Genomic DNA, 14,501 nt, shown 5'->3' on the forward strand with positions numbered 1-14,501 from the left:
CCAGACAGGCTGCGAAGGGGAGAACCTGACAGGTGCCAGCCCGAGTGGAAATACTGTCTGTCGATCCTTGTCTGTTGCAACTCTAAGCAGTGCCTGTTGCCGATACATCCAAATGCTTGTCAGGAGCACGCGGGCTTTCAAACCAGAAAGTCCCTCAGCAGCAGGACAGGGTGTTGAAGCGCAGTCAGTGGAAACCCCCCTAGTCCCATACCTGACAAAGCAATGCCGTTTCTGTAAATTCCCGAGTGATGGAGGATTTGGTTTTGCCTTGCTGGTTAAGATTCAGTGCCAGCACCTCAGCGCATAAAGGCAGAGAAGGGCTGATCCCACAAGGTGCTGTGGGTCCCCCCACACCCTGACTCACCACAGGCCTGGTGGAGAGAAATAGCGTCTATGGAGGTCTGGAGGAGTGTGGGCGCTGGCTGCGGTTGCCCCCTCTGACACCAGCCAGGCTGCCTGAATGGCTGGCTGCTGCCTTGCCCTGGCTGCTGCCTTGCCCTGGCTGCTGCCTTGCCCTGGCTGCTGCCTTGCCCTGGCTGCTGGAGGAGCACCTTTGCGGGTGGGTAAGTGCAGAGCTCTCCAGTCTTGACAGCTGGTTCCCACCTGATGCTGGATCTTACAGCTTTGCACTGCATAGTGCTGTGGCCTCTTTTCCACTCCACAGCCCCACAGGAGCTTTCATTTACTGGCCTACTATGTCCAATACAAGTCATGTAGCAGGGGAGGGCACTTAATGGGACCATACCCAGCCTCATGATCCACCAGTGCATTTCATACAGTCTGTCCTGGAGATAGGAAAGAAGATAGATAAGAGGTGTGCAGAGCTGAGAAAGAGTTCCTTGTGCTTTTTCTACCTATCTTGCGTAACTCAGTACTTAGCGTCTGAGAGTGTGTGGATATTTCAACTAAATAAGCATTACCATGTAGGTGGTTTTTATTTTGCCTTAAAGCTGTCTTCTGTAGTGTTTCTTCCCCTTTTCTGTACTTCCCTACTTGCTGAGGTTTTCTGACAGTAAGTTTATAAAGCTGTTCAACATCTAAACAGTTCTGAATAATGTCAGAATCTTTTCAATAAAATAAATTCACGTAAGTGGCATCTGGAGCCAAGGACTAATACATGATTCCTTTTGCAGTAAGCTTTTCTCTGCAGACAGGTTTCTACTACTGAGCTGGGAAGAAGCTAAAAGCTCGTTAGCTTCCTGGAGTCAAAGCAGCTGATGGCATCTGGAACCAAAAAGCTGAGTTTTATGGGGGCTTGAGGCTAAAAAAGGGCAGTTTGGAACACATGATCCATAGTTAAACACACACAAAAGACCAGAGGAACGAAAATGCTTAAGTCCAGGCAGCCACAAGTCAAAGGAAGGAGTCCCTTAACAGTGCTGTTGATTTTCAGTGATGACTTGTTCTGAGACATTTTTGTGTTATGAAGTTCTTGGAGTTGTTAAGATACTAGCAGCAACACATTGTATTTTATTACCGGACATAGCTGTGGTGTGATTTTGGTTTGGGTTTGTTTTTTTTTTTAATGGTCTTTCCTTCAGGTTGTTACTCAGTATCTCCCTTTTTCTTTAATAAACACATTTTATACAGTAAGCTCAAACCTTCTGACATTTGGTCCGGACAATTAGGCATCTGTACTAGTAATGGCAGTGAAAAGACTCTGTCTCAGATCTCAGGTCTGTTCAGCTGCATCACATGGCACCTATGATCAGAAAAGCAGTAGCATGGTTTACTGAGCTGTATGTGGGTTTTGTAAGGAAAATGTTTTTACCTGGGTTTTGTTTATTCACTTTAAGGAAAAGTCTGTGAAAACACATGTGTTCTGGTATGTATACATGAACGTACAGTTCTAAAAACACATTTGTTTATATAACGAGAAAAGTAGTAATTTTTCTCAAGTTGCCAATCTCTATTAGCTTTACCAGCCATCTCTTTCTTTTGTTCCTTTGGGAAAGCTTAGCCAAATGGAAAAGGCTTGCAATGTGCTCCAAAAAGCAGTGAATTCAAGCTCTACCAAAGCAGAGAGTAAGCAAGTTCCAGCCTATAGATTCCTCCCTTTAAAAGCTTTCCCCATTAAGGAGAGCAGTCCATTTTCACACCTGCTTGTATCAAATGAGGCCTTCTGTAGTGTCACCTTGTTACTGCATCTTTCCAGAGTTGCAAATAGGGAACCATCTTTGACTGTGCTATGGATTTGGATTATTATGGTGTCCCCACGTGTTCATGGCTTCTGTTTGCAGCTCTGAGGACAGCAAGTTGACACCTCCCTGAGCTTCCGCATTTTCTACTGCTGTAACTGTACCAAACGCCGGAAGCCAGACAAGCCAGCAATGTTCTTATTTCTAGTATGGATAGTGCAGTCCTTGCAATTGCTATCCATGTCTGAAAAGGAGGGGTGACAAAATAATGCTGTTTGGTGCCACGCACAAGGAGACGCTCCTCAGGGCGTGTAAGCAGTCACCAAGCACTACCATCTGGGTCCTTTCAGAGAGAAGAGAGAAAACATGTCAGTTGTGTCGGACCCTCGCAGAGACAAGAACAGACATGTCAGAAGCACCCATGGTCAATAGTAGCAACTAAAGATCTAAAAGAATAAACATGGATGTTTGACCCTGACCAGTGTTGTTCTAATAGCCCTGTTACCTAGCAGACAGCATCTCGAAATTCAGGTTTTCCCTCCCAGGGAAACATAACGTGATCGATGACACACTTGGTATTGATCTTGCATGCATGGGCCAAATTGCTGTCTAAGAAGTTCCCAGTGCACTGGGCATCGTCACTGTGCCCACTGGCCTTTGGGTATCAGCTGTTAGAGGCATGTGTCCAACCTGAAAGCTTCAGGAAGAAGCTTCCGTGGAGGCAGCAGGCAAGATTGCCCACACCTAGAAGGATTCGCATTGCTGCTCTCCTGGCATATTGACCCACTGTCAGTGAGATCACCAGCCTCATAAGCCTGATCTGGTTTTTGTCTTAAAATACTGTAGTGGTTGAGACAAGAGTAAAGGACAACCGCAGACACAGTTTCTCCAGGTAAAAGAGTGTTCACCCCTAGCTTAGAGTCTCGGGTGTGCCTGAGCTACCCAGGAGTGCACTACCCTCACACAGCTAGCAGTGTCACGCTGTGACACCCTGCAGAGCTGGCAGACCTGTGGTGCGAATTAGTTGCCTATTCATATGCACATGTGAGCCGGGATTTTGAACCAAGTCCCATTTTGACATTTTACAGTGGTGATGCAGGACTTGGAATGCATGCTGGGGGCTTGCAAACACCATGGTAAGCTGGTTATGGGAAAAGGGGAACCTGCGCTTCCAAGCAGATCGTGTTTGATATGTAGCTCATAAAGCAGAGACTCCAATGTGTGTTCTGTGTGTGTGAGAAAGGGAGAGAAGGTTATTTAATGTTGGATTTTTAGATACAAATTGCATTTCAGAACAGACTTGCTTTTGGAATAACATGATTAACCTGTTCCCTTTAAAAGAAAATGCATTCAGTTATCACTGTGAAATAAATAAAAATAACTTTGAATTAGAGAAACTGGTGAGAGAGCAAGTGTTAACGTTTCATGTACTGTACTTAAAAGTCTCCACGGTCATATGCAAGTCTGGGCCTGGGGTAAAGGAAGCTATTTACATGAACCATCCATTTTAATCATTCAGCCAAAGGACTTAATGTTAACTTTGGGTCCAAAGCATTGTTGCTTGTAACAATGGTGTTTCTCAAAAACAAACAAAAAACACTGCCAAAGGTGACCTACAAATGTTTAAATGTGCTGCAATTCACCCCCATGCCTCCTCTCCCTTTTGGGGGAGACCAACTCTCCCTTCTCTGCATCAGCCTGGTACAGGCCTATGGGGACAGCACGTTCCCCTTTTGAACCAGTAGCTTGGGTGGTGCTCTAGTTACCTGCAGCAGCAGCCTTCAGAGGCTTATTAAGTATTGATCCTCCAGAGCCTTCGCTCCTGATTAGTGAACAGAGGAGAGAAGGTTGTTAATGGAACTGGAACATCTCCAGTTGCCAAGAGACTTAGCTGCATATGCTTGAAAAAAAAGCCTTTGTTATTGGGCTTGTCAAACGCTGTTGGGACAAATGCTGCTTGCAGGCCCGTTGGAAAGGGAAAACTGTATTAGCTTTAAAATGTCTTGTCACAGAAAACAGAAGTGCTAGAACTCACAGAAGGTCAAAATGGGTTGTGTTTAATTGCGCCCTCTCTTTGTTAAATTGCATATTCTTTGGATATGAGGTGGAATATAACCAACCTCTTACAAAGCACTCTGTAAGAGAAGTTATTTTGACAGCTTGTGGAGGTTAGGAAACGTAAAGAATAATAGCAAAAGCAAAAGACAGTTTGCGTTCCTAGGCATCTTTATTTCTCCTGCGCTGCCTCGCCCTCCCGTTTCCTTTCCTTTCTGTCTCCCCTGCAGTCAGTCTAGCTCCTTGTGTTGATTTTTTGCATACCTCCACACTTGGTAGTGCTGGTAACATTCCTCTTGCATCCTCTGGGGTGGGGGTTGCTTGCTTCCCTTTCTAACTAGCATGCCGTTGCTGCTTTCATGGTGGCAGTAAGCTGGGAAGAGCTTACGTAATTTTAGAACTTGTGTGTGACTTAGTAGATTAGTTGGGAAGGTCACACACTATGGTGTTCATTTTCTAAATAGAAAAGCTCCTCTTAAACATTCCCTCGAGCCTGATTTGAGTCTTGTATGTCCCATATTATTCTGGTTGTTCTTTTCAATACTATTCAAAGGCTGCTCTGTCTGTCTTCAGAGCCTTGGCTCAGTGGCGGATGCTGCATTCCTGACGGAATCTCTGCAGTAAAGTGTAATACCTATCCTGACTTGTACTATACCTTGAAGTGAAAGCTATAGGGACTGTTCAGAACTGTCCACCTATTAATTCTTCTTCGTTGTGGAAGTTTGCTGTGCCTCTATTGTAATGACACTCGATATTCTACATGTATCTGTATGGAGCTGCATTCGACATCGATTATGCCAGGCGTTTGGCTCTTGGAGCTGGCTGCGTTTTTGCTACTATTAAGCCTTTCAATTAGAAGAATCTTGCAAGTTTATGTTGGCGTTCAGGCTGCTTTGTGCACTGGGTGCTGAAGCACAGCATACAGGTGGAATGGAGCTGTTGGGTCGGGTTTTTTAAGGATCTGATTACTGGTTTATAAAAGTAGCCAGGTGCCACCCCCCACCCACCCCCCTCCCCGCTTCAGTGGGGTTTTTCATGTAGTCTGTTATAAAATCATACTGCGGGGTGAGGTGTTCCTGGAAGGGGAGGGTTGAACTGCTGGACTGATTTGCTGCTTACACGTTCTGAAAACATGTCTGCAGCAAATAATTCTGAACTCTGGTTTACAACCGTTTAACTTGCAAACAAGGAACTACACAGGCTGTAATGAAGTTACCAGCCTGTTGTCGGCAGAGGGCAGGAGTCCAAGATCGGTGGAGCTTTTCTTTCTTGCAGAATCGAATTGTTCATTTCTTTTACTGACACGGCTCTCTTCTTTTTTCCTTTTTTTCTTTTTTTTTCTTTTTTGCCTTTTTGTCTTTTCTTTCTTTCTCCTGGCTTATAACTTCCTAGTTGCTTAGGGAGCTGCTTTTTTATTCTGCAAAGTCTGTTAGTGCGTGACTTCGCAGAGAAGTTGCAGTTCGGGCTCCTCTCGCTCCATCTGCCGGTAGCTGTCACATCTTGCGCTCGAATTGGCCGGCACAGTGCGTGGAGTGGCTCAGGGCGGGCAGATCAGCCCTTGAACTTCCATCCCTGGTCAGCACACCCTCGGTCTGGTCCTGGAGTGCATCTCTTGGTTTAGTTTCATCCCAAAAGGAGTCCAGGTGGTGCTGCTGCTTCCCCGTGTTGGGAACCAAAGCACAGTAAGTGGGAAGTTCGCTTCAAAACTGGCCCGAGTCATGATGCTGATGCAAATATGCCTGTGAACATTGCAAGAATGAGTAGCTACCAGAGTTCATTTTAGTGGTTTGGTTTGTTGGGTTTTTTTTCCCCAGGACTAGGGGTTTGTCTCTTTTATTTTTCCTACAGTGTTGCCAGCTTCGTATGAAACTGCCTCTCTTTTTAAATAGCAACCCGGAGTTTTTGTAGGGGTAAAAATGAAGCAACATGTTTCTGTTACAGCAGTAGGAGAACCCTCATCTGACCAGTATCTACATCTGCATGATTTCCCATGCCTGTAGGAAAAGAATAAATCCTAAATGAGATGGGTGGTGAAGGGGAATAGATTTGGAACCCTTGCTCCAAAGAGAGTTGTCTGAATTTGGGATTAAGCTGTGTGTATCGGAGATAGGCACCTGGCTCAATATTTTATGTTATTGCCAGAATGTAGCCAAGTATAGGCACAGGATGAGCTTTGCCAAGATGAAAGCAAATAGGTTTGTGGAGGAGATAATCCAGGAACTGCTACATTTTTCTCAGCACAGGCACTGATTGCTGAATGGATTGAGATGCCTGATCACACCCAGTTAATTCTCAGGTGTTTTCCATTCAGCATTGAAACTGCTGTTTGTGCTGTCACTGTTCTGTGGGCAAATACAGGATAATCCTTGTGGCATCTCCTGGTAGTGTGAACTTCACACAGAACGAATCCATTTGCCAGTTTTGAGCAACTCTGCTGCAAAGCAGCTCATCTTCCTTTTCTCAGGAAGATGAGACTACAGCATACTGGTGAAGATCAGTCTAATGGGGAAGATCTTCCTTTGTACACACATTCATGCCATTAGATGGGGGCAAGGCTTAGATGCTATAAAACGTCTGCCACTCACAATGACATCAGCATCCAAGGCATTTTCCAGAACTTGTTTACTTTGCTTTCTGCAATGAAAAAAGCAATAAATAACTTATCCTCACGCTTTTCTGGGAGGAAATTGTGTAGATTGAAACTTAGCACAAATCCATAACCTATGGAAAAGTCTCCTTTATTCCAGGAGAAATAGTCTTTTTAAGGGCAGTGCTGAATCTGGGCTGTAATTAAAACAGCTTTTTAAAGAAAAAGAAAAACAGTGGATGTTTTTCTTGTTTGATGTATTGCCTATCACTAATGACCCTCTTTTCTCATTTCCATTTAAAAAAATGTATATAAGCAATTATCCATATATTGCACAAAAGTAGCATTACCTGAAAAAATAATTAAGATGATCTTGAAATTAAGGAAATCAGTTTTGAAGAGAAGCAGGTGCTTAATGGAGGTGAGACCAGCTGTGCTTCCCAGGAATGTGCTTGAAGCACTTAGTGGAGAAATGTGTGAGGCCTCCACACAACACTGGAAGGAAATTTATAATAATCCAGACAAATTGCATCCTATAAATAGCAGAGCTGGATTCATTAGGACAGGAGGCAGATGGAGAAAATATAAAACTTGTTTGTTTCTTTTTAAGGGACTGTAATGCTTATGAAAAGTGTCAGCTTGCTGTCAATGAGGGAAAAACCCTCCGGTGCAGCAGTAACTTCCTCGCTATTAGGTTCTCATCTCTGCTAATGAGCAGCCGTCCATGAGGGGCATTCATAATACTTTGTTTTAGCAACTCCTGCCTGCCTTTTCCTGGCGTAGCCAGAAGTGCTGCAGTGCTGGAAGCGTGCAGCAGTTGAGGGGAGCGAGGGAGGCATGAGGGAGGACAGAGTTGCATGTATGGTGCGTAACACTTGCTAACTTTGTTTAAAACAGATGCTAATGGGGCAGAGGCATAAATGCAGTTGGGAAGCGGGGATGTGTGGAGTGAGGTGGGAATCATCCACCAAACTGGCTAAGGGGTTATGCCCCAAAGCAGAAATATACTGGTAATTGGTAGAGGAAATGCTGTGAGTTATTGAAGAGAGAAGGTGAGGACATTTTTGAGATGCTCTTACGTTAGTAAGTAGGAAAAAAGAGAGGCTTTCATGCATGAAGAGAAGTCATGACAGAAAGCAGGTGGGAGGTGCGTGACTGGAATGCAACTCTGTCCGCAGGAGATGAGCGGTGGTGAGAGGGTTGTTGCATCTTAGTATTCATACACAGTGAGGTGCTGCAAAGAAGGAAGAGTGTCAGCCAAAAAGGAACATACAGAAAGGAAAGGGAAAGGCTGACAGAAAGGGCACATTGTAGACTGCACACAGATAACAGCAGAGAGTGAACATGTGGGGCTGTTTCCAAGTATGCTGAAATTATAAGTAGACACTTTAAAACAAAGCCATCAGAGAAGGCTGGCTGAACAATTGCATACTATGCAACCACAGACAAGTCTGAGCTCTCATAACAGAAGCGGTAAATGTTCTCTATGAATATTATCTGTTAATGAACCTGCCTTCATCTCTTTTGCTCATCTGATTTACATTTCAGCAAAGCTTCCTTAAAAGATAACAGTGTCAAAATTCCACTAAGCTATCCTAAGAGATTTTTTAAGTGTTAGCATTCAGGAAAGGAATACTGCGTGCTTATCAGGCAGTGGTGTTTTTTCCTGAAGAGTTCTTAGATTGCCAATTCACCTTGTGAAGTGGCAGAGGAAAAGGGTGTTATGAAGGTCATATTGGAGTCAGATAATCACTAACTTATTTGAGGAATGGAGAAAAGCTATACATCTGTTCATGCTTCGTGTAACTACGGTTTTCCTCAGCATTCAATATAGAGGGCAATGATCCCAATGCAAGGAGAGGACATAGGAGAATAGGAAAGTAAGTGGTATGGATTGGCAGGATGCCTTTGGGGATTGCCATATGTTGCAGCTTGCACATATCTAGGGTGTCATGTAGCAAGCAAGTGGTGGCATTAAAACCAGTCACGGACATGGAGCAGGTTAATATCCAGTCTTTTGAGAAGAATGCAGGCGTGCTGTGATGCATGTGAGAAGCTGAACAAGGAAAGTGTGAGCCAGCACATGGGAGCTTATGGATCCTCATGCATAGATCAGTGTTTTGGTATGGAGCAAAGAAACCCTTGGCTGATTAAGTGTGTTTTCTTGCTTTCAATGAGATAAATAAGCCCTATATATCCAGGCGGTTAACATGGCCCATGTTTATGGGTAGTGTTATATGAGGTTTAAAGTACTGAGTTCTGAGACCTTGACTCATATAGTCCCACAGCAATAACTAGTGTGAAAAATACAGAGAAACAATTAGATTTGAAATGTAAGGCTTTAATTTCAGAAAGCCTTTAGCAACAGAGGATTTTAAAAAGAAAAAAAATGATAGGATATCCACTTGATAGGATAGCATTGTTCAGTTTTCTTGCTTCCAGGTTTGATCTAAGATGTCTGAAATACAAAAATCTGTGATATGTGCTGAAAAATATGTATATGAGAGATGGGTGATTTTGTAGAGAAAGTAATGAAAAGTGATTTGTGTTTGTAGGTTTCCTGTCTTGCTAGTGGAAAACTTGCTTTGAATTATGCTACACTTCTAGGACAGCATCTTGTTATGTGAAAAACATTCTTTACATGTGTACAAATAAAAAAATTCTTCTGCTCAAAACAAGCTTCAAATTTCCTCTTTGCCCAAGCTCATTCACACCTTTATGCTTTCTTCCGTGTCGTGTTTTTCCAAAAATCTTTCCCTAGGTAATGCCAGCCGAACTTTTATTTATTGCAAACACTCTAAAAGCGACCAACCCAGAAATATCTTCAAGCTACAGTGACTGCAGATGAGCTTATGTTGACCATAGGTTGCTTTGTGCATTCCTGCACTCACTAAGACACTTTAGGGGATTTAGTTTTTTGTTCATATAATCTGGACAGCACCATGATCTTTGAGATCATGTTTGTCTGGCAAGTCCTTCAACGGAGTGCTTGCATACTCTTCCCTCATTGATGCAGTGTGTCATGCTACACTCAGTGAAGAAAGATAGGTAAAAATGCCTTCAAAATATGCAACAACTTGGAATGATGAAGTTCTTGCCCAAGATCCCCTTTTTTAATATGGGCGGATGGATAAATCCTAATCCTTTGGATGAGGAAGTCAAGACACAGATGCTGCTGTCAGTTACTCGGCATCACAAAAGGAAATCTGTGGCAGAGCTGGGAGTAGTTCTCATTCCTGTCGTGCTTAAACTGCAAAGCTGATCCAGTGGCTCTGGGCATATTTAGTTAACGTGTGTGTCTGTCACCCAGTGTGGTATGATTTCTTTACTTAATATTTGAACTGGAGTCAGCATTTCTCCCTGTCCCTACCAACTGGGAATTGACATCTTGCATCTTTCTTTTGTCACGTAGGTATGAGAACGGGGTGGCTGATATGATTGTGTAGCTTGCTTGGCTTATTTGGCCCTGTTGTTTGTGTCTGTAAAGGTACTAAGATTTGAATGAAAACAAGAGCGCAAGGTGAATTTGCAACCCAATCTAGAGATGCAAAGTAAGAACTGTTGCAGACAAAAATTGTCTTGTCACCTTGTTGTTACACATGTATACTCAGCCTGCTAGGCAGTAAATAACGTAGCACCGATTTCAAAAAGAATGGTCAGCCTGAAAACAAGCAAAAGATCATTCAGCCCAGGTGAACATCCTGTGCATGAGTTCCTGTGTGCACCTTTTTCAACAGCTGTGGATAAAATGTCCTGGATATGGCAGAAGCCCTACTTTCTGTGATGTAGCTTTCTCTTGGCTGTTCTCATATGTGATTAAATAAAGGTATGTTACGTGTTTATTCATACATTGCCTTCTCTGCTTCTCTTGCTTCTGTTCTCCCATTCCCCTACCTGCAGGCTTTGAATTACTGTACCAGCCAGATGTGGTCCGACTGTACCTCTCCATCCTCACCGAAAGTCAAAACTTCAACACTCTGGAAGCTGCAGCAGGGGCTTTGCAGAATCTCAGTGCTGGCAACTGGACAGTGAGTGCAGTCTTCTCTTTAGTCTCTTTCGTTTCCTTTGTGTAAGTAAAGAACAATGCTGTGTCCCATTGTAAGTGCACTGTTTGTGCATTTACGTTCCCTTTAAAAAGGAAGGAGATGGGAACTCCAACGAAATTATCTCCATCTTGTTTGCCCACTTAAGATGTTTTGCTTCTTCTGGATAGATAGTGTTTACATAGTGGAAGTGTCACTGAACTCATGACAATTTAACCATGAGCAGATTTTCTTCTTAAACCACTTAACCATTGCTTTGTCCGTTTAGAAAAGCCTGGGTTTAGATGATTAAGGTCCTGAATACTTAATTCATTGGATTGTCAGATTGCTCAGGAAACTGCACTCCAAAGTGTCCTCTGATATCCTTTCTGAAGCATCCACAGCACTAATCAGGCGGTTCTCTCAAAGGTATGCCTGATCACTTGTAGAACCACATGGCAAAGTGGGACTGATCAGCAGCCTGAGGATCAACAGAGTGGTGTTTCACAGCTGTCTTGAATACAGTTTATTTTAAAATCAATCATGAAACAGAATAAAAGCATGAAATTGGAGGTGTGGGAAGATAACAGATGCTTTGGATGCTTTACTGTTCCCTCCAAATGACCTCTTTTTTCCTAATCCAGAAGGATGTTCTTTCACACTGAGGTGTGTACAGAATAGATGCTGGCAGATGAAGCTCCATCCTTCTATTTCTGTCCTCTTTCGCCAGCAGCTTCCTAAGCTATAGGATGAACTTCTACATCCGTTCTTCCTTGGTGCTTGATGAACTTGAATGATGGGTTAAGTTGTGGATGCATTGGCACACACAACCTAACTAGGCTTTGCAGGGGAAAAAATTAATTACAGCACTAAAAGAAATGCCAGGGGCAAGGAAAGGAAGGGCAGGTATGTGAACTCACAATCCTTTATGTTGTTTCTTTTCCCCTGTGTGTTCTGATCAGTGGTCCACGTACATCCGTGCAACAGTGCGGAAGGAGAGAGGCTTACCAGTGCTTGTGGAGCTGCTGCAGTCCGACTCTGACAAGGTTGTGAGGGCTGTGTCAATTGCTCTGAGAAACCTTTCCATGGATCGTCGCAATAAAGATCTTATAGGTACTTTCTGAACTTTTCTAACCAGGCTGGGATCTTGGATACCCTTGAGAGACCTCACATTTTCTGTCACTTGTGCTGAGGATTCATTTTGTATGCAGTTTCCACCCACGCTATCTAAGATTACTCTGTAGCCACCAAGTGGAGCGCTGTCATCTCAGAATGTATTTCAAACAAGCTGTGGTTCGAGGGAAATCTCTAACTCAGGAGTAAAAACAGATGTAGATTTTTTGCAGGACAGGGGAGTGTGTGTAGGTGTGCAGAGGACTGGGTGCGTTAAGAGGTTTTTTTTTGTCTCTTCCTTAGTTCTGGCTGACATGGCACTTGCGCTGCTACTCACATGTGGTGGTTACAGAGACGTTGCTCCTTAGGCCTGCTAGTTAGATTAGAATGGGAGTCTTGCCTATGGCATGCTGAGATAGCCTGTGGAAGCGCAGTGGGCCCTAAAGTTGTCCCTTTTTTCTTGCTTCCTCCTTCCCTTCTTATCCTTTTGTGTGGTAGTTACTTGCAGAAGCTGGACACCAAACAACTTACTCTTCAAGTTAGCTCTTCAGCAGTGCTCACTAGCTCCTATCCACGGGGGTAAATAAGCATTCACCTGCCCATAAGTAGGAATCTTGAGAGATTCAGCTGTGAGCTGAGTTTTCCTCTGGATGCCTCTGTATTTGACTGCTGTATTTGTTTAAACTATAACCTTGTCAGGCCAGGAAATATTAGTCACACGTTTAGGGCCATCATCCAAGTTGATACTAACAAATAGCAAGGTGGCATTCTGCCTTAATACATCAGGTTCTTTTCTTAATAGTTTGGAGGTGTAGTTAGGCAAATGGTACAGACAGAAACCTGGGAGTGATAAACTCCAGACTCCTTGTTTTTTCTTCAGTACTATGCACTGCGAAGGCTAACTGCGCCCAGGAGAAAATGCTCTTACCTTTGTTGGGGGAAGGTTAATAAATGCATGGCTGTACACCTTGCCCCAGAAGGCCTGTTACAAGGCTGAGTAAGCCATGTATGTATATTAGCATGGATATATGGCATTAGCAGCAGCTGCTGGATGCTTTTTGCCTCAGGCATTGCAAAGTATGATAGGTGCTGGCTGTAAAATTATCAGTAAAGATTGCTTTTTTTTTCCCTTCAATACCTTTTAGCGTTCGTGATGAAGGAGTTTGTCTTGGGTATCAACTCTCAATCACCTTGAAATAACGAATCATAAATACGCTGCTAAGTTACAGTCTTGAGGTTCAAAACATGTACATTATAAAGTTTTTTGACCTGGGAAACACACTTGAGTTTTTTATCATTCAGGATGGGAAGCTGAAATTATTATTATTATTAGGGCTGACTAATGGTATCTCTTCCCCTTATCTAGGTAGTTATGCCATGGGCGAGCTGGTAAGAAATCTGCCTAGCAGGCAGCAGAGATCTGCAAAGAACCTGGAAGAGGATACAGTGGTTGCGGTGTTGAATACCATCCATGAAATCATTACTGACAGCTCGGAAAATGCAAGGTCTCTGATCCAGACACAGGGCATTCAGAAGCTGGTAGCTATCAGCAAGTCAAGGTAAGTGACAGCTGAAAGCAAAATGGGTAAGAACTCACTGCAATTAATATATACACAGTAAAAACAGTTAGCACCTTTAATAGGTTTATCTGATTAAAGAAAAAAGTTAGAGTAGTCACTTAGTCATGTTAAGACATGGTCACTCCTTGTCAGGTACATCTTAGCACCATGTATGCATTTAGCAGACATCATTTGTAGTGAAGCAGTGACCTTTATTTTTAGTGTGGGAGGCCTTTTTCCTGTGACAGCATTCCATTCCTGGAATGCCAGTGATGAAATCTGCTTCTTTTAAGTAAAATGGTTAATGATGTGCAGTAATCGTTCTGGCTGAAGGGCTAGTGGTGGTAGTTTGAAGTGACAAATTTTCAGTCTGCAGTTCTGTTGAAAACTGTGTTCTGGCTGCTTTAGAGAAAAGTTTGTTTTGTATAGTTCAGCCAGTTAGACATGGGCTTCTTTATAGGTGTGTTTTCAGCAGACTTCTAGGAGAGTAGTTGAAGACTTTGCTGGGTTGCATTGTTATGAAACATGAGAGCCAACCAAGAATCTTGCCCTGTATTGTTCCATAGAGGGTGCTTATGTACTGACTTAGTAAGGAATGGATAAAATTTCATTTTCTGTTTAAAAATTGCTTACTTTCTGCTGGTGCAAATTGCTTTGTAAGGTATTCTAAACCATGAAGCAACTTCATTGAATTGTGAGGAATATATGGAAGTTGGGGTGAAGATTTGAAAAGTGGCTTAGAAATTTTATTTTTTCATTTTGGCTGCCCCCCAGCCCCCCAAATTAAATCCCAGAAGGATGGACTCCATCTGTTTCTTGTTAATGACAGCTACAAGACAAAAGGGTCACCCTGGCCTCAATTGCTTGCCCAGCAATACATGCAAAAACCCATAAATCTGCACAATTTACAACTTTTTGTTTGGATTTTTTGTCAGCAAATACCTATAGATATGAAGAAGTCACTGAATGATTTCACATATATACTATAGCTTATAGGTTCAAAGAAAAGCTGTATGGAGTACTAGGT

At 43.1% G+C, this 14,501-nt stretch overlaps 1 protein-coding gene across 1 annotated transcript in view; it reads left to right on the plus strand.

Annotated features, from left to right (window-relative positions):
• The window catches only part of ARVCF (ARVCF delta catenin family member), a gene marked incomplete at both ends in the record, with an annotated part of 165,429 nt that overhangs the window by 141,196 nt on the left and 9,732 nt on the right, over nucleotides 1-14,501 (plus strand). Inside the window, 3 exons of the mRNA XM_082007844.1 lie at nucleotides 10,681-10,808; nucleotides 11,765-11,915; nucleotides 13,282-13,474. Coding sequence (XP_081863970.1) covers nucleotides 10,681-10,808; nucleotides 11,765-11,915; nucleotides 13,282-13,474 — 472 coding nt within the window. The remainder of the gene's footprint in view (nucleotides 1-10,680; nucleotides 10,809-11,764; nucleotides 11,916-13,281; nucleotides 13,475-14,501) is intronic.

Source organism: Phaethon aethereus, assembly GCF_964289735.1.
Source record: "Phaethon aethereus genome assembly, chromosome: 17".
In the NCBI taxonomy this organism is placed as follows: Eukaryota; Metazoa; Chordata; class Aves; order Phaethontiformes; family Phaethontidae; genus Phaethon; species Phaethon aethereus.